The 25,632-nt window shown below is 50.3% G+C and overlaps 1 protein-coding gene across 4 annotated transcripts in view; it reads right to left on the reverse strand.

The window, feature by feature from the left end:
* The window catches only part of ssbp4 (single stranded DNA binding protein 4), a 55,047-nt gene that overhangs the window by 2,568 nt on the left and 26,847 nt on the right, over nucleotides 1-25,632 (reverse strand). For all 4 annotated transcript variants that reach the window (XM_057038220.1, XM_057038219.1, XM_057038221.1 and 1 more), the window contains 12 exons: nucleotides 11,887-11,976; nucleotides 5,397-5,480; nucleotides 3,920-4,046; nucleotides 3,767-3,834; nucleotides 2,812-2,876; nucleotides 2,680-2,725; nucleotides 2,567-2,602; nucleotides 2,375-2,429; nucleotides 1,327-1,397; nucleotides 1,145-1,223; nucleotides 585-613; nucleotides 384-485 (listed from right to left, as the gene is read on the reverse strand). In XM_057038220.1, the coding sequence (XP_056894200.1) occupies nucleotides 384-485; nucleotides 585-613; nucleotides 1,145-1,223; nucleotides 1,327-1,397; nucleotides 2,375-2,429; nucleotides 2,567-2,602; nucleotides 2,680-2,725; nucleotides 2,812-2,876; nucleotides 3,767-3,834; nucleotides 3,920-4,046; nucleotides 5,397-5,480; nucleotides 11,887-11,976 (852 nt within the window). The remainder of the gene's footprint in view (nucleotides 1-383; nucleotides 486-584; nucleotides 614-1,144; nucleotides 1,224-1,326; nucleotides 1,398-2,374; nucleotides 2,430-2,566; nucleotides 2,603-2,679; nucleotides 2,726-2,811; nucleotides 2,877-3,766; nucleotides 3,835-3,919; nucleotides 4,047-5,396; nucleotides 5,481-11,886; nucleotides 11,977-25,632) is intronic.

A 25,632-nucleotide genomic window follows, 5' to 3' on the forward strand; every position in this document is an offset into this window, starting at 1 on the left:
GTTTCATGCTTCTTTCCATGCGCGTGTGTGTTTGCATGCTGGGTTTTTGTGCACATGTCGGACAGAGGTGTGTGTGGTGGTGGGAGGGGTGTTACTGAGGACTAGTCTTTAAACTTTTGGTCAGGAAACTGCTGACCGGTGACGGCGTGTCAGTGTGTTAACGGCGAGGTGATGCAAGAAATCAGAAGGACCATGAAAGCAGAGAGGACTTCATCAATGGAGGCGGTTTCATACTCAGCAGACGCAGATTTGAGGTTTAAATGACCTGTAACAGAGTGCCGGAGCAGAAGGGCGATCCTCTCGCCGCTGCGTCCTTTTATATTTACGCGCGTCTATCTGCAAATCCGAATCTGATTTCCAATCCCAATCGTCTGAGTACTCACACTTTCACTTTGGAATGGGTTTAAAAAGTTGCCTGCCATCTCGCCGTCGTCTCGTGGAGTGCCCGGAGGATTGTTCATGCCTGCCATGTTGTTAGGAGAGTTCTACAACACACACACACGCACACACACACACACACATACAGTGAGCTCACAGAACACACAGACAGAGGGACGGACAGGTGATCTCCTGTTGACTCTTACCTTTGGCAACCCGTCCATGTCACCGGACCCTGCAAGCGGAAATGGTGAAAGAATAAATAAATCAATTCTTTAGGATTGATTCTTATGACCCACTGAGCCCTCGGTGGGGCCCTGAAGAGCAGGAGGAGCGCTTCCATTAAAGGCCACAAGAGGTCAGGCTCCCCCCGCGTTGGACCTGAACTCGTTGGATTTAGTTTCTCGTTCCCGACCACGGAAGCTGCTCATGCTGGCAACACTCGAGTGCTTTAATGACGCGCCGCTTGATTCAATATTCAATATTCTAAATAATTGCATTATCATGTAACAGAATTCAGTCTTGTTTTCACTGGAGTAATTTGCACAATAAAACAGTTTATTTCATAACGGCCTTTTCTTTCATTATGCAAGTTTAATGAGATTCCAGTAAATAAATCCAACACAGAATTCCAGGACGGTTTTTGAGTGCTGTCCTGTTATTCGTTTATTTTAAAATAAATCTGTGTCGGAGCTACAGCTTAGAGAGGGCACAACCAGTGAGACTCCTGACACAAATGCGTCTGCGTGCATCATTTAACACTCACCTAGCGATCCATTCATATGGTGCTGCTCCATTCCACCCATTCCACCCATGGGCCCATCAGGACCTGGTCCCATTGGGAACTGAGAAACCAAAAAAGCAAATGAAAGAATTCCATTAAAATGACCAGGTTTGTTCTTTTGGGCAACAAAACATGGTCGTTTTTAGACGATAAGCTGAGCTCACATTGGGTCTGTTTCCACCGGGGCCTATGGGGTTCATCATCGTGTAGATGTTTTCACTTGAATTCGTTGAATCTGTGAACAAATGTTTTTCAAACCAGGTTAACAAAGAGACCAGCTAGCAACAGACTCCTCGAATCCTTGCCTGTCTCGAGCTACAGCTAGTTCATCTCCATCTCTGGTGGCTCCATAATCTTCCAGCATAATAAAGAGTGAGCGCACATCTGGTAAATATTCCAATCATTTAGTTCTACACTACACCAAAAGGGGCCCTTTGTGGCTTCTTCCTGCTCGCAGGAGTTTTTCAAAGAAAAAAACCTGACAACTTTGCAACAACCAGTACATGCTGTGTTGCTCTCTGTGTGTATTTTCAAAGGATTCGAGAGTATGAGGTGACCTTGATCTGATATTAGCGGAATAAGAAAAACAGGAGGAAAATAAGAACAACTGAAAGGAAGACAGATTCAGAGGTGGAGAAATCTTGTGTCCCTGAATCTGGCTCGAGCAGTCGTGACTGAGGAGGTGGGCAGCGCTGAGTGGGAGGTGTGCATTTTTGTGGGAGGCTTGTGTGTGTTGCGCCCGTGTGCGTGTGCGCGCGCGCGCTGTCTTGGCGACAGCGGTGGAAATATGCTTTCCCTCCCTGTGTACGTGTGAGTGGGAGCGTTCTGTGCACAGGGTTGCCCTGGCAACGAATCACAATAGAGGTATGTACATAAATAATAAATAGTGGACACAAAAAAGAAGGCCTCAACAGGCCGGCGAAGGCGGAACGGGGTTTTGTTCTCCGTTAGTGTTCCACTCACACCGAACAGATCACCAGACGAATCCAGGCTTTGATGACAACAATCTTTAAAGCGTGACAAGACTGGCGGGAAACGCCGATGACATGTACGATAAATTCCCAGTTTAGGGGGGATTTAAGCTGAATTTCTCTTTATAGTACCGCCTGTCTCTGCAGCGTTATCACGCTGTCACCGTTCTGATCCATCTCACAAAGAGCGAAAGCTGGATGAAAGCAGAAATCAGACGAGAATCTGAAGTGCACAACTCACCTCCAGGGCTAGGCATGATGGGAGTTCCTGGAGGGCCGCCTCCTCCAGGAGGGCCCTGCAGGGAGGAATGAGAGACAGACGGAAAGACAAATGAGCGCCGAGTGCCTCTAGATGGCGGAGCGCCAGTTTGAGACGGCGCCGCGTGTCAGGCGCTTTATAACCAGGAGCTGATGTCCACCGTGAGAGACTTACCACATAGTTGCCTGGAGATGAAGACGAATATGCTATCTGTGGACGGAAACGGAGGCGAATGTGAGACGCAAGTTACAATGAAACGCTCTACGGAGCAAGAGAACGTCACTCACCGAGTTGGTGTTGGGGTTTGGCCAAGGACCTCTTCCACCGGGACCCCTGAGAACCGGAGGAGACGTTTAAACAGATGCTAGGAGTGAAGTAAAAACTTACCGAAGCTAAAGAACCACCAGAGAACTACTGACATGTTCATGCCGGGCATCCCTGGACCCATGGAGTTTGGAGGAGGCCTCATCCCACCGCCGTAGTTCTGCCCAGAGAGAGAGAGAGATAGAGTCAGCATAAAGAGCTTAAAGTTAGCATTCTTAACGAAGGGGGACGTGGTGCGGAGGGATTAATCGCGAGGCGCGTCAGCCGCGTGTCTCCACTGTGGATGGTTCTTTGTATGCTCCCCTCTGCGTGTTTGCATGGCTGCCCAGCGGGACAAGTTTGGCTGGCTCGCCGTGTGTTTAAGGAGAGAGAGAGGGCGAGAGAGAGGGCGAGAGAGAGGGGTTACAGAGAGCTGCTCCACTCAGAGGAAGAGTTTTGTTCAGCAGACGATTACACTTGTCGAGCAGATGCCGCACCAGCTGCCGGTGTGCTGGCCGCCAAAGTCACTAAGCCAGGGTGGCGCAGACAGAGAGCGAAGGGCACGGGGAGAGCGCACGAGCGCGCGCCTGTCTTTGTGTGAGGCGAGGCTGCAGCAGGAGGTGTTTGGGGTGTAAAATGAAGCAGCTGTGTCGTAATGATCATTCAAAAGGACACTGGTGATGCTTCTTCTGCACTACTCTGTCCCGTCTCCCGAAAGACATTACAAGTGATGTTCTTTTTTTAAATAAAAAGGATTTTAGACTGTGTCAGAATTAGCGGCGGCTTTGGCGAACACGTGTCAGTGGCAGCTCTTTGAGTGTTCCGGCTCCATCCGCTTCCCTGGGTAGAGTCGGCGACGAGCACTTTTAATGTGACGCCGGTGTGTGAGGTGCAGTTGGAACCAAGCTAACCATCGGAGAGGTTCTGACATCTAAAGCTCAGCTTCTGGTGCAGGCTGAAGCCGCTGAAGCACGTCTCTCTTCAGATGAGACGATTCTCCAGATGCAGGGCTGATGTGAACCCACCATAAACAACACTGTGATTCTGCGGTGGAGCAAAACCAGCACCCACCTGTGGGCCCATGCCTCCCATGCCTCTGGGGGGATTCATTCGCATCGGACCGCCCATGTTTGGATGTCCTGAGGTGAAACGAGAGGAGTGTAGCTCGTTAGAACTGGCCCACGTGTGAGGCGGTAAGCACCACAGCGTGTCTGCGGTCAGTACCTTGGGGCCTGGTGGGGTCCAGGCTGTTTGGCAAAAGAGGCTGTGACCCAGGGATGCTCCCCGGGGGCTGGTTTGGCATACGGAGGGAGGGTCTTGGCCCACCTGGGTACCGCGGAGACATGAATGGCTGTGGGAAGGAAACAAGAACAATCACAGGCTTGTTTTCCATTGTGACATTAAAATATCAGAGCAAAGATGCTTAAATTTAGCTCGACAATACAACTGAATTCCAGGATTGTGGTCTGGGGCACATTAAGTTACAGCAACAATAAGGGTTGACAGACAGGGTTATTTCATGAAATCAGCGGGTCATTTAACTTAGATTGTGGACTACTTTAATTCTGATACTTGATTTATTTCAATTAGCAAATCTGATCCCTAAGACAGACAAAACTTTTAAAAAAAACCAAAACACGCACAAACATCTCTACCACTGACAACAATTCTGTTGTGTTTGGCAATATCGTTATGCGCCGACAGGGGGCGCTAACTCAATAAAGACTAATGTGCCGCGCGGTTTGTGATGCATTTCCAAGAAGGGTTTTGTCCTGAAGTTTTTGGAAATGACTAAGACCCCGGGGCGGTTAAAAACCAGTAGAACAGAGCTAAAAAGGACAGACAGGGGACAAAACCATGCAGGAAACAGCCTGTAAGAACAATGACGTGCTGCATCATAACGCTTGCTCCCTTTTTGCACAGCTTCCCACGAACGGCTTGTTTTCTGACTGCGTCAGAAGACGCCGGCGCTATGTGAAATGCTGCCTGGATGGTGTGAATTCAAAGCCGAAACAGGAACACGCGATCCGGCGCGGAGGTTGCAGCGGAGCGGGGGAAAGTACTCGCAGCACGCAGCTGGTGAATAATGTAAAACACCCCAGACGGGCGGGTTTTCAGAATTACCTGAGAGAGTACTCTGCTGCAGCTACAAACACTCACATCCAGGGAGCCACATTTTCTGTGTCAGTTGATAAGAATTAATTTGAAACTCAACCCAACAGTGTGATCATTGGGGGTGGGGGGGGTCTGATTTAAATGCAGATCAGATAAGAGTTTTGTGTTTCGGTCACAGAGCATGAACAGAAGAATCCTGTTCGCATCATCATCCCGACATCGAGATAAGCAGAGGCGACACAGATGCAACAGGCGGCCAAACGTGGAGGCAATTGTGCAGTTTATCTACTACATGTTGATCAGCCTTCCAGGGTAATACGACTTCCTTTTCCTGTATATTTTGTTCTTCCTCTCCCCTCAGGACCGCGTGTGCATGAATAGCCGCGCCATGTCAGGCTCTGTTGCAATATTAATGGCCTATTGATGGACTATGGGATGGTGAGTGCGAGACGCGAGCCTCCAGATGCACCTCCACCTCATACAGCTGGGCCAAACCAGCTAAATTATTCATCCCGTGTACCACTGGCCTCGCACAAGCCAGAACCGCGGCTTTCTGTCCGTACGGCGGCGAGCGAGCGGGGCTTACCTGTCCGTGAGGTCCCATCATGGGATTACTGGGGTTGTGGGGAGGTGGCTGCGTGTGAGGGGAGGGCTGAGACCCGGGAGGACCCTGGGGACGAGAGCAAGGAGGGTGTCAGTAGCATGCTAGGCTCAGAGAAATTCAAACAGCACCAACGATCACACTCTGTGCTGTCATACGTTCGCCAGCATTCAACCCTGCTCTAATGGAATGTGATTAAAAGACTTATTATAGTATGCATGAGAAATAGTTCCCCGTTACCAGTTTTCACAACTTCCCAGAAACCAACAATTAGCGGATGATTATGATGTACATTCGCATGCGTTGCTCGCTTTAATTAGGCGCTCGAGTGTGTCCCCGACATTATACAGTCGCTATAATCATATCACTGCGTGTTAATTCAAGTGGTTGTGATAATTGTTGATAATTGCTGGGATGGCGGCACATGGCACCGCCGCTGAAAACCAGCCCGCACTGGAGCCATCAGCTGCCTTTTGATTGGCTGCGCAACAATGTGTTTTCCAACAAAACCACCGATGGCGAGCCGCGCATGTGCGAGGTGTGTGTGCGCGGTAAAATCCCGACCGGCGACGGCGAAAGCCTCCGCCGCTGCGCCCCTCTGCCCCCGTACACGCAGAGGAGGCGACACGACGGTGCGTAATTACACCCTGTCCAATTAAATCCTGTGTAATTACAGCGTAACAATCGAATCTTTTCTGCCGCATCAAATGCAAATGCTCAGAGCGAGATTTGGCGGTGACATTTGCAAAGTTCCAAACCACTTTTAATATACTTAAGAATTGTTAATTAGTGGAACGAGGTGGGGTCAATTCGGGAGGTGGAGGGATCCGTTATATCGCCAGGTGGTTGATTCAGAGCGTTGGTTTTTCCGAGGCGCAGTCAAGGGCAAAACCAAATCTAATTCCGGGGCTCACTTTCACTCAGCAGACAAGCGCCGAGCATCATCCTGCCAAAACTGAGGAAGAACGGTCCCGGGCGGAGCGTAAGTGTCTCCTAAATCCACCCTGGATTGACAGCTCAATCCGCAGCCTGAATGGACTCCTCATCAAGTTAATCACAGGACCCAGCGCGCTGAAGTGGGCGCTTTGTAAACTCTGACCTTGTTGTCTCCTCCTGCTCATCATCTGAGAGGACGGCTGGGTGCCCTCGCACAGGTGAGACCAGGAGCCCCCCCTCAGCTGTGAGCAACTTACTTCAAATCCACTCTGTTTAGTAGCAGAGCTTGTCTAGGCTGCAAAATACACAGTTGAAATGTCTCCCAGCCCCCAGCTCCTGCCCCCCCCCGGCTTTCCCACACTGCCCACTGAGCCACCCTCCCTGTGTGAGAGTCTGCTGGCACGGCCGGCGTGGTGCCGCGCCAGCAGAGCCGAGCATCAGGAAGCCGCGGATGCTGCCGCGCTGCTGGGAAAATAAACATTCCTGCTGGACGGCGTGAAGCATGTGCGGCCCCACAGGTGCAGATGTGCTGCCTCTGCACCGCCGGCTGCACTACGGTGTGCGTGTGAAACAACAAGTGAGCAGGACCCAAAAAGGATTTTTGGAATCTCCTGACTGGTGCTTCCTGTCTGGGAAATGTCTCCTCTTGTCATGTCTTCAATGAAGACTGTAGTTAGCCAACAGTCAGTCAGTAATCTGTTCAATCTGGATGGTTAGCGGCACAGCTAATCTACTGTCATGACATTTCCATCCACACTACTATAGCAGTTCCCCCACTCTGTGTGTGTGTGTGTGTGTGTGTGTGATTTTGTTGGTTAACACCAGCTGTACTAGCTCACTCTGTCTCAGCAGGTTCAAATTGGAGCTAAAACAGTGCTAGTTCTGTCTGACCTCAGTTATAACTGTGTGTGTGTGTGTGGGTATGAGTGTGTGTGTGTGTGTGTGTGTGTGTATGAGAGAACACTTGTTGGATCTGTAGCATTTGTGGGATCCTCCTTGCATTTTCCTTGGCTCTCTTGGCTCCCTCTTGTTTAATCCTAATTTTAATCTCATTTTTAGTGTTGTTCTGATTGGATTGGATCAGTATCAGCAAGACGGTGTTTATTTAATATCGTGAGCAAAAACACGATATCCTGACAACCCTACTCATTTTTTTAACATTTCATCCTCAAACTGAAATTCACTGACAGAATTGTGGGGCCCAAAACTTCTTCTCTGGTGATCTTTGCCAAAACATTAACCTACTGCAAGTAAATCCCTGAACACCAGTAGTAGATCAGCAATTACGATGCACGTGCACACACATACACACTCTCACACACGCACTGCTCCTCCTCTCTGGTTCCTCTTCATAATGTGCCATAATGGGGCTGAGCTCCTCTGGCTGGGCCTCTCTGGGCCTTCCTGCTATTACATGTGAATGGGCCAACATATGGCCTTTATGACCGTCCTGTTCTCTCCACGGGTCCCCACAGAGCCGGGCCGAGAGCGCTGTCGTGGAGGTGTACGCGGGGCGCGTTTGAAAAGTAGCTCTGCTGGGCGGTGTGTGAGTGTCTTCGCCTGGTGTTGTTTGTGTATATGTGTAGGAGAGGCGGAGAGGGAGGGGCAGATGGGGAGCGTTAAATGAAGCAATTAATAAAATCATTTTCTACCCGGCTAAGGAGATAACAGCTTGGCACAGTACCACAAACCCATCAAGACAACTCCCCAGCATTCCCCACCACTCATCTCAGCTTAAGGAAGACCCACACCAGTGCCCCTGATGGCCCACAAACAGAGGCGGGGGAGAGGGACCGAGGTGGAGGAGCGCCTTCTGCCACTAGAGGGCAGTGTGTATCTGCAGCCAAATCACTGGTCATAGCAGAGAGCAAGAACACAAAGCAGCCTGCATCAGTGAACACAACAAACAAAAGCCAGGAGGAATAGTAACACACACACACACACGCATGCACGCACACACGCACGCACGCACGCACACATCCCCTGTAAAACCCCAGATAGAGAGGCAGCAGTGGCGGCTCTGCTGTTAGCTCATGCTTTAGAGCCTAGCAACACAACAGCTCCGGTATGGGAGCTCTGCATCAGGGCTGATGTCTCCCAGAGGACGGCAGCAGAAAAAACGCTGACAGACATTTGAACTCCGTATCGCGTGCGCCTGTCATCTCACTCCTACAGCCCAGAGGAAGGTCCTCCAACGTTCTCTCTATCTGGAACATCCTACCGATGGGATGCATCGCAGGCGCTGATTAACGAGTCAACAGCAGCAATAAGGAGAGGACAGATTCAAGATGAGTTGAGCATGTCCAGCTCTCACTGAAGACAGGCAGCGAGTGCGTTGGGGTTCCAACGCAAACACGCCGTGGTCGGTTGATGAATAAAATTAGAATGTTCGATTCTTCAAAGGATTTGCTGGGGGTCCAACAGCGCCAACTGTAAACACAGGATACCAGCCTGACTGGCGTCCAGGAACTCCCTCCATCCTTCGTGGATGGACCACCAGATCTGTCATCTGACTCTGATGGGCGAGAATCCACACCTGAACCACCGCTGCAGGATTCACCGGCTCACATCTGAGAACACTTCACCTCATTTATCTGCGACTCTGTAGAGCAGCTGACCGGACTGAACCACTGTGATCAGCCTCACCTTTGATAAATAAATTACCCAGAGCAGATGTCTCCGTAATTCGCCGCGTGTCGGCTTTGAACGGCTTCTTAAAATTCGTCTTTGATACCTGGCTTGCTCGTTCTTAAATGTGTAATCAAACCTAATCCGCTTGTTGTGCTGTTTTTTCTTTTTTTCTTCCTCTGTTTTCCCTGAAGAGCTGCAATTACCTGCAGTAAAACACGCTGCCCTTGACTTCAGATGCCTTTTTTTTGGCTCGGGGAGCCATTCCTGTTGTGCTGAAAGTGGCCGCCCCACCCAAACTGGTTGACGGACTTAATGGAGCGCATTAAGGTTTGGAGTACCTGACGTTCCACGTGGAGACGGGAGAACCAGGTCAACAAAGAGGATTTGTGCGCCGTTGTTTGACAGATGGACCTTATAAATCTCTAAAGAGCACGTTTGATCTAATTTGCTTCTTTCTTTTTTTTTCATGAAAAGAAAGCTAATGCTTCTGTTTATAGCGCTTTCTTCCAAACGCCGCCACCTTTTCTCATTATTCGGTGTGATGATCTATAACACCGCTCCGTGTTTCCATACTTTCTCCAAGTGTGGAGTGAATCTTAATGCCGTCCTGATGTGATTTTGTCTACACACGCGGCAGAAATGAATCCATCATCTGTCATCGGCTGTCACATCTCTCAGGTCCAATAAAGCACTTTTTTTGGAGACGTTTTTCCGTCTCACTTTCATTAACTCGCCAAGTCTCCTGTCTTGCTCGGACCACCGCGTCTCTGAGCTGATCAGAAGTCCAGCTTTCCCTGACATCAGCCCCGAACCGACGGAGCTTGGATGTGTTGTCCATTAGCACGTTAGCGTTACATGTTAAGGATCAAATAGGGCAACTTTTCGTGGGATTTTTTTATTAGGAAACTCTTTTCTCTCCACTACCCGAAGCTTGTCTCACATGGCCTGCAGCCACAGTTCAGCTCTTTCCTCTCCTCTGACCTCCACCGCCCCTCTTCTGCCCCAGACCCTTCTCTCCCAGGGCCACGGCCAATAACAGCCGAGGTCGCCCGTGTTAATTACCCCGTTAGCGCGGGAGCACTTCAACAACAAACACTCAGCGCACAAGAACAGTGAAATGAACAGAGCAAGAGGACGATAGAGGAGCGGACGAAGGCAGCGAGGAAGTTAGGACCCCAAATTAAAACTAACTGGAGCCCAAAGGACGCCGTGTCAGGACCCATTCACAAAAAACACATGCGAGTTTGGAGCAATCCCACGTGAACCAGAACCCAGTACAACAGTATGGGAGGGAGGGATGAAGACCACAAAACGCTGCTTCCGCTGAGCTGGAATGAATAAACTGAGTGCAGAATATGCAGCCGCCCGCACACTGAAGGTGAGCGGCAGCCATGGGATCAGAGGGAGCGACGGTCGGCCACCTGAGCGCCGTGTGTGGCTGAGGCGGGCGTGCCGCGGCGTGTTTAATAATTACGCTGCTGCTTTGGCAACACCTGATTTGGATGTGAGGTTTGTGGCGGAGCAACACTCTGCAGGTTTTATGTTTACTGTGTTTCCTACGTTTGTCTGCTTTTCTGCTCGTCCGTCCGTCCGTCTGTCCGTCTGTCACGCACACACAAGGCCTATTTATAGAAAGCAACGTCACTCATTCAATGCCACGAGATAGCTTGCTGCTGCTCCCAGCTCATACATCATTGACGCCCTCGCATGCAGACACACACACACACACACACACACACACACACACACACACACACACACACACATGTGCGTGCGTGCTGCCCTGTCAGCTACAGCGAGAGCTCAGTAAACGGCTATAGAGTTCCTGTATGCTGGAATTCAAACCTTCATCAGGAACACAGCGCGCAAACCAAAAAACACAGGATTATAATGTCCATGAAAGACGAGCGGTTCGCAGCAAACGTGCAGCCATGTTGGATAGAAGACTTTACATTAAATAAATGGTTAAATAGGAAATGGATGAAAAAAAAAACTGGGAATATTAGTGAGTAACCATTTCAAATGAAATGAAGAGTCACTCACAGGTTACAGTCCTGCTCAAGGACACAGAGACACAAACGGCTGTTGAAACATTTAGTTCTGAGCAATTTTTTATTTTATTTTTTAAAACTGCTCCACTGAAAACAGAAGAGTCAGATTTATTCCCATAATTTATAAAGTGATTCAGGTCCAAAGCTTTAAGTGGTGATAATGCGATGCGGAAGAGAAATCCAATATTAGCAGAGTGAATTTTAATATGCAACTAATGTTCCGCTATAACATTTGTCTGCAAGAAAAGTAAGTCACCTCCTCCCGGTCAGAGTGTGCAGATACTTTAAGTGTCGCTGGTTTAATATGTGTCAAAGGCTTGCGTGCCTGCGTGTCTGCACATGAGCGTGAAGGGAGAGAGTGATGGAAACGGGATGAGAGTGTGTGTGTGACCTCGTCAGCCTCAGAGGCAGCCTTCAGAGGACGGCGATGACAGCAGGAATTAGTGAAGCAACACAAACCAGGAGAGAAAAAAGCCTCTTCTTTCCTCCTCCACCCCCCCAAAAAAAGTCGAGCAGAGCACTGGTTTTATATATATATATACACACTGTATATATATATATATATATATTAGCATGGACACAACATGTCGGAAAAAGTGTTTAGAAGCCACTCAGAGCATCGGGAGTTAACATTCAGAGTGTGGACATGTGGGATGGAGGAAGACAGACAGAAAAGGGAACACATCTGGACAGGGATTAGGACAGCTAAAGAGGCTAAAAAAGGAGGAGGAGACAGAAGGATAGGCTTAGTAGCGGCTCTGGGAGGGGCAGAGAAGCTGTGATGGATGAAAGGTTGGGTGGGTGACGGACGGACGGACGGACGGACGGAGGCGGCGAGGGCGAGCCCTCCTTCTTACTTGAAAGAAGCCCGGGGGCATGGGTCCACCTGGCATGCCGTCGTTGGGCGGCATGTTGCCCATCACTGGACTGGGAGCAGCGGCCGCGCTCTGGGGAGAAACACAAGACACGGCAGGTTTTAGCATCCACGTCTGAACCATCGGGGAAAAGGGACTCCAGCCCTGATTGTACTCCCACGAGATACGCACGCACGTGACCTGTGGGTGCTGCAATCTACAGGCAGACGAATCGCTCACAGATTTAAGAGCTCAACATGAAAGCGCGGCAGGTTTCCTTACACAGGTAGATTCACACAGATTTTTATGTTCCGCTGTAAACACCCACCCGTCTCCGGGCAACAGGTCCAAATTTAAGGCCTCCCTGTTGTGCCGACACGTGCGCTTCAGTACTCGACTGTAAACTGAACAAAGAGCATTTGAATTCAGAGTAGGTGTGGACAGATGTCGAGCACTGATCCCGATTCACGCCTCACCACATCTCATCAGAGAGGTCTTCTGTCTCTCTAAACCTTGAAATGTTTTTTTATGTCAACGTAGTTTTTTTTATTTCATCAAAATGATGATGTGCAGGAGACACATTGAGGGATGAGGGGAAAAGCCTGAGGTGACAGCTTCTGCTCCGCTCACTCGCTGTTTGTTCAGACATCAACAGGACAACGACAACAACAACCACGGTGAATGGAACAACACATTTTCAGTCCAAATGGACCTCGGTGCGTTAGGGAACTAATCTGGGATGCAGCGCGGAGGCGGGCGTTTGGACATTTGCGGACATTTTTGTTAATTGCCGCCACAATAGCTGGAAAATCCACCTCTGTAACTGCAGCTTTATTGACTTCAAGAGCAAACAATTCCCTCATCCCCCGGCTGACCCGCGCCACCCAGGCGCCAACGCCAGCACGACCCCAGGGCCGCCAGGCAGGGCATGGACAGAAACGGTGTGAATCTGGAGGATGTAACAGAGGGATGACGGAGGTGGTCAGCGACCTACAGACAGTGGGTGGGGAGGTCAGACAGCAGCGAGGGTCTGATTCATCAATGTAATAATGACACAAATGAATGGGAAAAGGCTTTTTGTTTCAGATGGAACTGAAGCGTGGATCCGCTCTGACTGTCCACACAGTCTTTGTGGACTGTCAGGTCAAGGGTCGGGTCGCGCCTTCCCACAAAACCAATCTGCGAAACCACGCAGTGCCAACGCTTGAACATATGAATCCTGTATGCAAACACAAGCGACGGCTCATGACCATCAGGCGGCGGTCGTCTCTGCCACGGGCGCGTCAATGTGCAGACCCACGACGGCTCCGACCGGAGCTGAAAACAACGGTAACATTTCATCAGCCAGCAACGGCGAAGCTTCCTTTGTTGCCTTTTCTCGCCGTAGTAAAGCCCCCGTTTGAAATCGCTGCCATTTTATTTCGGGCAACTCGGTAACGCGGCGGAATGACATTTTCAGAAGGTCGCAGCCAGTGACCTCCGACTCGGAATCCTTTCCAAGCGCAGTCACTGGTTTGGCCTGTCTTTAACAAATTCCACATATTTCCCTCCCGCGCGCGGCGTTCTAACAATGGCCGCTGTCTGTGATTGTGAACGCTTATCAATGACGTGACAACAAAAGGGGGGGTGGGTAAAAAAAAAGGTTAATGTTTTACAGGATGTGATACAGGCGCACAGACATTAACCAACATGTGACAGATGTTGTTATCTCTGAAGAAAGAAAGAGGGAGAGCAGATGGAGGGAAGAGAGGAGGGCAGAGGAGGCAGGATAGCGGCACATCTCAGGGAGAGGAGTGAATGGAAGTGTTGGTGCTGCTGGTGCGTGCGTGCGCGCGTGCGAGCGTGTAAGCCAGCCAACGAGGCTCCACAGTACTCAGGTGAAGCAGCAGCAAAAGGCCCCTTCTCCTAGTTGCCATGACAACCCCGACCTCAGCTCCTGCTCTCCAGTGCCCATTAAAACCCTCAGGCCGTCAATCATCAGCATGGCCAGGGAGCAGAGTGAGAGTGAGGCAGAGAGAACAGAGATGGAGTTTAAAGCAGCCTGTGGCTTTTGATAGCTGCTCTGTCACCATCCACCCCCCCCACCCCCCCCCTGCCTCGGCACACAAACAACCCTGACACACCAGCACCTGAGCATTGTTAACTCTTCGCGTGCACGCACGCTCCGCACCCGTCTCACTCTCTCACACCTCTGTGAAAACCGCTGGAGCCGTTTTCCGTGGCGTTTTCTTTGCTTACAGTCGTTTCACAGGAGCTTCCTGCGTTCGGCGCCCAGTTTTAGCCGCCGCAGCCAGTCTGCCTCCCTCCAGCCACACCTCCCCCTCCTCCGTACTGGAGAGGAGATCAATATTCACTCGCAACAGAACCAGAAACTTGCTGCTAATTCACTTTTTTTATGCACGGAACTGACTTTACATCTTTGCCGTTTCGAGGTAATATGAACAAAAATATCAGCACGTATCTCCACGCGGGGGTCCTGGCCGCTGGCAACCGCAGCCGATCCGACACGTATGAAAGCGCGGATGGAGGTTGATCGACCAAGGAAATTTGAACTAAAATCGCTCAATCTCCAAGTAAACGGCAGCTAAGAAACAGGATAGGCAATGTGGAAAAGGAAGACTCCATTTCTTTCCCAATTGCATGAATGTTGCACATAAGAATCTTTCTGACTGGTGCCAGTGGCCAGAATACAGCCGAACACTCTGGTTTGTGTCCTGGTGTTACTGGTTTTTATGTTTCAGACGTATGTTACAGGACTAAAAGAGTCCTTGTGACTCCTGGGGGGTGGGTTTGATCGTTTACTTGGATCAGAAGGGGGCTGCCCTGCTTTTCTACCCCTGGTTGTGATCCTCTTTGGCTGAATGGACACCGATTGAGATCCTCTATCTGTTTGATGATCAGACCTGAGCTTCCGGAGTGGGGGGGGGGGGGTGTGCTGTTATCTGGGTCCAGACAAGCAGGCCAGCACACAGCGACCTGCCGGCCACCGCAGCGCTGACGCAACACTGACTGTTCATGGCACGTGTGCGACATCGTGTCCGTCCCTTCCACCAGGTTGGTTTATTTGAGGGTTCTGTGCAGGTCCCTGGTTTCATGGCAGCTGTTTTCTCATCCGTCCCTCTCTGATCCGCAGCTTCACAAAGACCACAGACCGTTATGTGGTTCAAACAGCGGCCAAACGGGAAAAACAGCTTCGGAGGATGGAAGACGGTGCAGGAAGCTTGGGCTGCGTCTGCACGCAAACTCGTGCTCGTCTCTTCCCCTCTGAAGGACCTCCCCTCCTCTCGCTGCCTCCACCCTCTTTCATTTGTCCTCCTGTCACAGCCAGCCTCCCCCGTCTCTCCCCGCAGCTCCGAGTGCTCCGATAACTCTGTCAGCGGAGTCGACTCTTTAAAGATTCGAGGGGATGCGGGAGCGTGTATGTGGCGCTGCCGGCCAACAGGCGCTCCTAATCGATGGGAGACGGTGAGGGCTGCCGGGAACCTTGCTGCCGATGCCGGGGTGTGAAGAAGCCCGTGATGGGAAGAGCCGCTGCGCAGCCAAATATGCTGACTGCCACATACACACATGTGCCACAGCCTTCCCATCGCTCTGGCAGCTGTTGTGTCAATCAGGTGAATTAATTATGGGTAAACAAATCTGCTTCCCCCTCCCGACACACACACAAAGAGCTCCTGCCCCTATCCAAAGCCTCTGTCTCCAGCATCACGGCCCCCCAGGAGCCCGGAGCTGCCTCCAGGCTACCAGGCGCCGCTCAGAGGCAGAAGCCCAGAGGGAAGCGCCACGGCAGGTGGATGCCATCACGGCTCTCCTCCTGCTGCCCCGGAGCACCTGCCTTTACTCCCGCTGCTTCCTCCCAGCCTCACCAATCAACCTATGATAATTCACAGATGCCACCTCACAGGAAACAAACACGACTGCAGAGCCCGGATCAAAAAAAAAAACAAGAAGGGGGGAGGATGAAGCCCAAGTGAGAGGAGTCAGATATGAAAACAGTCTATTATACGTGTGACTTCCTGTCTCCCAGGTGGATATGCAGACTCCCCGTGACTGGCTGACACATTTGAGGACAAATAACTTTTCGAAAACTTTTATTTGTAAGGAAAAGAGAAGATGACGCACGACTGATCAAACTCTGACATCCACTAGTTACGTCTGACCTGTTCCAGCTTCACCGGCCTTTGACCAACCAACAGCAAGCTCATTTTTATTTTTGGAGCATCGACCCCTCAGTTTTTTCTCTGGATGCTCGGCCACAAGTCCAGAGTTAAGAAGCCTAAATTGCTGCCTCCTTTTTGATATCAGTTGCTTCAAAAGCTGAATGAAAAAAAGGGGCAAATCAAAATGTAATTCCAGCTTTTGTAATGGGAGCATTTTTCTGTTTTCCCTTCATGGAAATGGGAAAACCATACAAAAGCTCTCGAGCACCGAGAGATTGCGCAATTGTGATGACATGTGACTCAAAGACTTAATCGATCAGTCAGAAAACTCATATGTTTTGTTAATCGGCAAAGAAATTTGTGTTTGTGGGATTTTTAAAAAATCTGAATCGTGCCTCGTCCATTCATGCTACAGTACAGATATCCTTAAACAACATATGAAGCACACACACACACACACACCCTTCTTCAGGTGTCTTTCAGTCCTGAGTAGAACGCCATCAGAACACTGTGTCACGATGACGTCCCCCCCAGACCCCCCCCCCCAACACACACACAGAAAGAGGCAGAACTCACACACGCCCTCAAAGTCAGACCTTCAGCCGATTCCCATTAATGCTACTACTCAGGAATTAACAGAATATTTGGAAGCTCGGAGACGGAAGTACAGAGCTCAGCTGAAGCGTCTATGTGAGAGAGAGAGAGAGAGAGAGAGAGAGAAGGGGCGAGACAGAAGGGGAAGATAAGGAAATGATTTTATCATGCTCCATCTCCCTCCTGTCAGTGTCACGGCTCTGATTCACCCGTCCAGATGCAATCTCCAGCAAGGCTCCGCTAACCCTGAAGGTCAGCGATGTCCACGGATCAGACGAGGGAGGTAGATCATCTCCTGCTGTGTTAAAAACTGATCTCAGTACTGTCTATTCTCCTCTTGGAACAACTGTAAACATTTACCGCTGCCAATCAGACGAGCTGCTCCCTGCAGCCGCGGCACTGCGGCTACACACCGCTGTGTTTCTGGGGATCTTGCTGCCGTTTTTACACTCTGGGCTCAAGTTTCAGAAGGTTTCCAAAGTATTTCCCAATCCCAAAGCCGTCCTAGCAATGACTCACGTGATGTGGTCGGGAGGAGATCATACTTGCACGTTTAACCACGTGCAACATGCTCCCACGAAGGATCTTCGACTGTAAATGACACCTCCAGGTCTGCTGAACTTGCCATTAACAGACATTTACAGCCGACAACAGTGGAACAAGCCGATGCGATACACACAGAAAAATACCTACATGCGGATTCAATCTAAAACTTTGGCGCCTTTTGTGCAGTTAAATACAATAAAGCCAAGCATCCCTGACAATAACAACATTAAAGGTTAACAACACACACTCTGCACCGCCTAAACACACACGCATCATCACACTCCAGCGGTGTGGAGTACACACACTGACATTTAGCTGCACCAGTGATATTTACATATCTGCAAGTATTCATTGCCGACACCCTCAGACATCAGTGGTTGTGTTCTCCCAGCTGTAGAGTCCTCTGCAGCTAAATGCAGAGTTGTGTGCCGTAAATGCAACACAAAAAACTCTAGCTCCTCAGGATGCGTCGGTCTGTCCTCATCTTATCAAATGGAAACTTGCACTTCGGTCCACTTTAAAGGCGCTCTAGTCTCTCATACTGACTGTATAGATTATCTAACCTACAGACTCACTTTCACACTTGTTACTGTTGGAATTTGTTGCAGCTCAAACTTTGCCAAGATTTAATAATATAACATAACACTTTATCAGCCAGACCTCCTACGGGACTATTAAAAATGAAAAGAGTCTCTGGAAACCTTGTTAACAATATCTGCCTCCTTCTTATTCATTGGCATTCTTTCATATTTTCCTGCTCGCCTCCTCCCTCTCTCCCTCCCTCTACTGGTTTTTATGTTTCTGCAGAACTGGGAAGGTGTGAGATGAAAAAGAAAGAGAAGTGGTGGTAAAGTACGGCGTGAATGCAGAAAGCGGAAAGAGGGAGAGACGGAGAGGGAGGTAAAGTCAATCTGTGCACATTCCACAGTGCCTAAAGCAACACGGTGGACCCGGGGAGCCGCCGGCAGACTTCTTTAGCTTGAAATTAAAAAAGAATTACCGTATACAGTATTATGCTGCGTAATGTGGTGGCAAAATGATCCCAATAAACACTGAGGAGATGGAATGAGACTGTTCTACTGCCAGCGGTCTCACCACACGTGTTACAGAGTTAGCGTTAGCATGTGTGTGTGTGCGTGTCAGACAAGACAGGAAGAGGCGTTCCCATAGGAGCAGCCCTCCTGTGCACCAGACACAGTGTATGTGTGTGTGTGTATGTCATTACACACATGCAGATATGTAGCTGAGGGCGCACACACGTCCCTACACCTTCGCTCGAGTCACCACCGCCATCAAGAGGCACCGTCTTTGTGAAGGAATGTTTTACCAACAGATGCAGGATGGCGAGGCTATGGCTCTGTTAGCCAGCTGTGTGTGACCAACTCATGATGGAGGGGAGGCTGATATCCCGCTTTAACAGCTGTCGTTAGCGTTTTCCTCCCCTCGAGCCCACCTTTAGACCAATGACATCAGCATCCTTTGCAGGTACGAAGGTCAAAAGAGGTCAGAGGTACTGGTAATGCAAGTGTGTTTCTTGGAACCCACCCAGAAGTGTGGAGAACATGCTAACGCCACATAGGAAGACCTGAAATGGAATTGAACCATAACTGTCCAACTATGAGTTGCTAAAGCTGTCCTCCGATTTTCACCACGTCAAGTTCAGCCGGATGAGCTGTTCCGCTCCAAATCTGTCGGGTTCCAGACTTTGAACGCAGCGGCCTTGAGGACCCGGGAGCCAACCACCACCCAATCGCCCCAGACAGGAGCAGAAGGTGGAGGTGAGACAATGGACGGTCTGTGTGACCTGTTGAAACTCCGGAGGGCCTTGGGGCACGTTTAAGGAATGAGGGAGCGTTAAGACGGAAAGCAGGACAGACGAGGGCAGTAACAGGAGAGGAAAGAGAAAATAACAGGGAGATGAGGTGAAGAATGGCCAAGTGAGGGGGGCATAAGAGAGGAATGCTGGTGTAGAGGTAAAGGTGGGATGGGGGTGGGTGCTTTTCACAAGATGGTTTGAAAAATAAAACTGGACATGAGAACTCTGGGACTGACAAATGTACAACACTCAAAGCCCAGTAGCTGCGTGAGGAAAATCCTTAACATCAACCTTTCCCTCCTCCGTTAAAGAGCCCTCCTGCCCCCCTACCTTCACTGCAGACCACGGAAAACACTGAGGAAAGCTTTAATTAGTAGGAAGAAATGAAGATTTTCAGAGGATTCGGTAAGGTCACAGCGCTGCTCAGTTTATCCTTGACAAACGTCTGTGCTTGGGCCTGCTGACCCCTGGACACCAGTTGAGAGGCGCCCAGAGCTGAGCAGGACCGGACACACAAGGAGAGCTGACGTTAATGCGCTCTATTTGCATTCCTGCTTCCAGGAAGTCTCAGTTGCCAGGCAGCGCGGCTCCCAGCCCGTTGTCAGAGACAGCGGCGTCAGGTAGGAGCTCTTCCAGGGACCATTTAAACCCCCGTTTCACCAGGCGCTCGTCCCCGGACGGCTGTTGGGAGGTCAGAGAGCCAGCACCTCCTGGGTCGGCCCCAGGCGCCATTATTAGGAGGAAGGCGGACAAATATTTACTCGGGAGTGGGTTTGGAGGGGAGAAGATGGAGAAGAAGAGGGGGGAAAACATTTGCAGAGAGCACCTTGCTTTCCCTGAACAGGAGCGCGCGTGTAGGCAGGCAAACTCTCACCAACATCGCCATCAATAAATAAATAGAGAGTGACAGAAATATCCCCAGCAGTGTAGAACAGCACTGGCACGCAGAGGGGAGACACACACACACACACACACACACACACAGACGCACACACACACACAGAGTGAGTGAGTGAGATGGCAACAGAGAGACCAAAAAGGAGGAAGACAGCAAATTGAAACGACAGAATAAAAGCAGAGGAGAAGATATTTAAAGGAGGCGAAACACCTCGACGCTGGGAACCAGTTGGGGGTCAAACACACTCACTGGTCACTTCTGCGTGCAGGAAAAGGGCTGTGTTCTCTCTGTGCCCCTCCCATCGCAGAACTTCCACGCTCCAGCACACCAATTCAGCAGACTGAGCTGTGTACTGGTGCAACAGCTCTCTCTCACACACACACACACCACACACACACACACACACACACACACACACACACACACACACACACGTTCCCCCCATCTGAGCCCCTGCTCTGAATGTGAGTCTCAAACTTCTGGTTCTGATTTAGAAACGACTTCCTCCAGCGCGCCGCTCTTCCCTTCTCTTCCACTCATTATTCTGTGTGTGTGAAAGAGTACGTGTTATTTAGAGTAAAACGCACACACACGCACGCACCCCCCCGACACGCACGCACAGATTATGCTCATAGATACGCAGGCCCCTCCCCCTGCCGTGATAATTGTTTAAATATACCGATCTCTCTCTCTCTCTCTCTCTCTCTCTCTCTCTCTCTCTCTCTCCCTCTCTCTCTCTCTCCCTCTCTCTCACATGCACACACTTTTACCACCTCCCCTCCGAGCCGACCGCCAACCGGTCCGTGAAGGCGGCGCGCTTCGTGTCTTTCTGCAGGTACAGTAATGCAAACACCGGGAAACGTTTGAAGCGCATCAGCGGCTCATCTGCTCTCGGTCTGATGCTTTTGCCATCAGATGAAGGCAGAGAGACGTAAAAACCGCTGGTGTTTATTACGAGTCCTTCTGGTCCACATTACAGGACTGAGCCCGACTGCACTTGACTACAAATGTGAAAAATATGTCCATGTTTTTCAATTAAAGGCGACACCGGTAGCGTGAGCAGTCTGCTGCCTCATGAATTAAACATGTCGTCGGCCATTGTTTTTCATGTGGCGAGCTCGGCGCTGGCAGGCTCTCGCTCTAATCTTGGGAGAAGTTCCCTGACGGCTGCTTCAGCTTCTCTGACCACTCGATTGTCTCAAAGTTTGCACCTTTTGTGGCGTACGGTGCTCCTCCCCACTCCGATTCACTGCCCTCCTTCCCACCTCCTTGTCCTTTCTTCCTCCTCTGTTTCATCCCTTCAAAACTGAAACCCACACATGGACGTTAACGGGCCGTAGTTTGGTCATTTGTTGTCGTTATCTCCGTTTCTCTACCCTGAACACACCAGCAGACACAGATTCCTTTTTTCTTTCTACTCTTTGCTGAACTTAGCTTCTCCCTCCCTCTCTTCTCCCTATCTTTCTCTCTCTCTCCGCTTCCCCCCCTCCCCCAACAGCCCTTAGCCAATAGAGTCTGGGTGTCAGGCAGCTCGGAGAAGCTGTTGTCATGGTGACGGGTCTTCTGTCTGTGCTCTGTCCCTCAGGCATCCCAGATCCAGAAAGCAGCAGCATTGTATTTACGTGAGGAGGAGAGAGGAGAGGAGGAGAGGAGGGAGGAGAGAAGGAAACACTGGTGGGCATAAAGTGATGGACAGAGAGGAAGAGGAGGAGGAAGAGGTGGGGGCTGGACAGGGAGGGAGGGGGGAAAACTGCCCCACTTTGACCGGCTTTTGTTCTGTTATTTCTTTTGGTTTGAAGGCATTGCACACACGTACACACACAAGTACACATCCGTGTGTTCATGTGTGTGTACACGTATTATCTTTGTGTGTGTGGGTGCGTGTGTGTGTGTGTGTGTGTGGTGTGTGTGTGTGTGTGTGAGGGTGGATCACATGGCCCTGTAGACACCCAGGCATCTCACACCCCTATTCCTGGCACCTCCACCCAATGTCTGACCTTTCTTAAACACCCACGCACACACACACACACACACACACATCCGAGATCATGTAACCAGCCCAAAACACTTGCACCTGGTGTGGCCTAAAATAAGGTCCAGAGTCAGACATGTCACAGGGTGGTGTGACGTTGACAGCATCTCAGGGGTCTCTCTCTCTCTCTCTCTCTCTCTCTCTCTCTCTTTCTCTTTTTCTCACACACACACACACATACACACATCACTTATGAATCAGTGAGGATGTGCTGTTGATTGGACGATGTACCCTGACCAGTGTGGGGCATGAGCGTGTTTTACTGGGCAGACACGTGCAGGTGTTGACCAGTACCACAGTTCTCTGTGTGCTGGACCCTGCTGGTCCGATCCTGTCTGGCTCAATGGCATCTGGGCATTTTCCTCCTTTGCCCTGGACAATCCAGCACATTAATTACAAGGTAAACAACCAAGGTGAAGCGTCGGTCCCACAGGAGCACCGCTGGGCTCCTCCATCCCTCCCACTTCCTCTACTGGTCTTCGCTGAGGCAGGCTTGGTTGAGCCCCCCCCCCCGTTTTTTTTTTAGAATCTGAATCTGGACAAGAACCAGTTGGAGGCTAATCCGGCTCGCTGACTGGACCCCTCCTTCAAAACGGCACAGCGGGGGCGCGCTGATGAAAGGGAGGCTGATATGAGGGACATGAAAGGCATCTAGAGGCAAACAGAGTCGCAGACGCAGCCGCCTCCGAGCCCCACGTGGCGTCGGCGCTGTACAACAAGCCGCTTGGTCCGCTGAAAGAACACAAGCTCGTCCGACCCGTTCTGTCTGGGCTGGACGATGACGTCCAACTGTCCCCATTTTGACTTTGCCGCCACTTGATGCGCTGCTGAAACGCTTAAATCAACGTTCTCACTTTGACAAGGACAAACTCCCAGACTGGACCATCGAGGTGGACGAGCGTCATCAGGTGGTTGTGATACGTAAAGAAGCAAGTACGAGGAGTTTAGGCCCTAAAAGGTGCCACCATTCATCTGTACCTTCACGACACCACGCTGGAGGAAATATTTTCTCATTTTGTTGAAGAACTTCATGTGCCGCCACCCCCAGCAGAAGCTAAACCCCTGCGCCTCCCTACTGTTAATCAGCATTAGCCACGCTCCTCACGTTCAACATTTCAAGAGATTAAAAATAGCAAAAAAAAAACAACCAAAAAACAAGACAAACAAAAATGACCTACAGCCAAAAGAGACAGAGACTGGTGCGGCGCTCGGCGAACTGATAAATCTGCCGAGGTTACCGTCTGGGCGTCAGAGCTGCCGGAGTTAGAACGACTTTGACAGGACGGAGCAAAAATCAGGAGTTTGATGTTTTTACAATAAAGGAAAAAAGGCAAATCGAGCCAAGGACGTTTTTGTGTTTTGCCTTTGAAACGCGGAACAGACTAATTGTCTGTTAATATCTGAAGACGTCTATTCATAGACTTAGACAGGCGCACGCACACACAGACACACACACACACAGACACACACACACACAGACACACACACACACACACACACACACACACAGAGCATGAGTTGGTGACAGATGGAAAGAAATTAGAAGCAAAGTAGCATTAATATTCTGTCTTTTAATAATGAGCAGGACCCATCCCCCACCTATCACACACACACACACACACACACACACACACACACACACATATACACATGTGTGTGTGTGTGTGTGTGTGTACAGTCCAATCCTAGAGAGCATTCTGCTTTAGCCTGAGACACAGGGGCACAGATCCCCAAATTTCCACCACTCCCATCTTCCTCGTGCTCCTACCTTTTTTCTGCCCCACCCCTACCCCCTCACCCACACAACCTGGTCTCACCCCCCCCCCCCCCCCTCCCTCCCACCCACAGAGCCCCACTGCCCTCCAGTCCTCCGGCCTCGCAGCAAAGTAGAGAGCAATCCCTCGGTGGGTCAGCCAGATTAAACTGCCACTGTAATCCGCTTGGCTTTCACCTCCTTGTCCTCAGCCGGAGAGGGAGAGAGCGAGGGATGGAGAGGAGGGGAAGGAGGGCGGGTGTGGAGTTAAAGGGCAGAAGGATGGAGAGAGAAAAATACGATCAGCCAAACGCAGGAGGACCAGGGGAGTGGGAGGAAAGAGAGGTGGAGGGAACGGGTGAGGCAGAGCTCGGGGAGGTGATGAACTGACAACAAGAGGATGAGAAGTGAAAAACAAGGGGGAAGGAAAAAACAGGCAGCTGGAGAGTGAACAACAAAAGAGAAAGAGAAGCAGGACGGAGCCGAATTAAGGAAGTATTAAGGGACGATAATGGATGAATCTCATAAACGAAGAGATAAATAAAGTGCTACAGGAGGGAGATCCTGCGGCGAAAATAATGAGCTAAACTGCAAACTGGTGAAGTGAACCCTCGTGTTCACGTCACGATTAAATCCGCTTTGGATGAAACTCGGAGAAATCGGAAATGGCGCCGCCGCACTTGATGCCAAAAGGAAGCAGATTCCTCCGGTGGACTCTTCTGCTGACCAGGAACGGCAAATACAGAGGTGGAAAATCTATCCCAGAGATCAAACGTGATGGGGAAAATGATCCAGTGAATTAGCGTTGTTAGCGAGGACGCAGCAGAGAGGCTCCTGTTGAACGCTAACAGATAAGCAGCACGCAGGCGTTCTTTCTAGAAAACATTTATCTTTTAACGGCCAAACAAGTGGAACAAACTCGACTTAGGAGCGTAAATCCAACCCGTGTTTACACAGACATCAGTTTGTTTGGCTACTTTGTTAGCATGGGCTGCTAAAGTTGACAGCTGGCAGTTCAAGAGCAACATCAGGATTCATTAATGCGACAGCCTCATAAACTGTTGAGTCAAGATAGTCGCAGGTTTACACAGGCCAAGGGCACAACGTGTACCGCACACAATGTTACGGTGCACAAACAAGGTGGCCGAAACCACCAACATGCTCCGCGCCTTTATTATCTCTCTGCTAGAGCTAACGTGAAAAGTGTGTAACGCCACACACCTACAACCGCTGAGCAGGGAGGAAAAAAGAGCGAGGAGGAAAAAAACCCAGCTCATCAACTCCATACCCTTCAGCCAACAATATGTGATATAATCAGCGTGATATACGGTCCTCCGCGGACCATATATTAATAAGCGCCTCCTCACTGCTGCCCACCAGACACGTCCGACTGTTTCTGCCTCTGCTGGGCTGCTTCTTTACATCCCTGCTGCTGTTGCACTGCATTTGCGTGACAGGAGGTGATCGCAGGGGTGCAGGTCGTTCCGCGCCGGGGTTCACCTGCACCAGAGCCGGGATGAGTCCAGCGACCTATTGAATACGCCACCAGTGCAGCAAAGTTCGGTTGGGCTGCACTTAAAGGTGAAGCTTAATGTTTAGTCAAATGCTGACATTTTCATCCAGCAGCCGAACCAAAATGTCACAATTTGAACGCCGACCAGTGAGGCTCAATATCCAAGGAATCAAGTAATTAATTCTACTTCCTGGTTGTCGAAGTGCCATTTTAATGCTCCCTTTACCACACGAGTCAGTAAATCTTAAAAAACCTTTTTATTCTGTAGTAAAACAACACAAAGGTGAACGACGCTGAGGATGAGGCCGAGAGTTAAAGCCTGGAAGAGTCAACGGGTGTTAGCTTCCTCCTCCCCCACAGCTGAGGGAGAAAGAGAGAGAGGCAGGAAAAGGGAGGATATCCTGGCAAGGAAGCACCATGATATATGAGGAGGCCGC

The sequence above is a fragment of the Takifugu flavidus genome, chromosome 7 (genome assembly GCF_003711565.1).
Source record: "Takifugu flavidus isolate HTHZ2018 chromosome 7, ASM371156v2, whole genome shotgun sequence".
In the NCBI taxonomy this organism is placed as follows: Eukaryota; Metazoa; Chordata; class Actinopteri; order Tetraodontiformes; family Tetraodontidae; genus Takifugu; species Takifugu flavidus.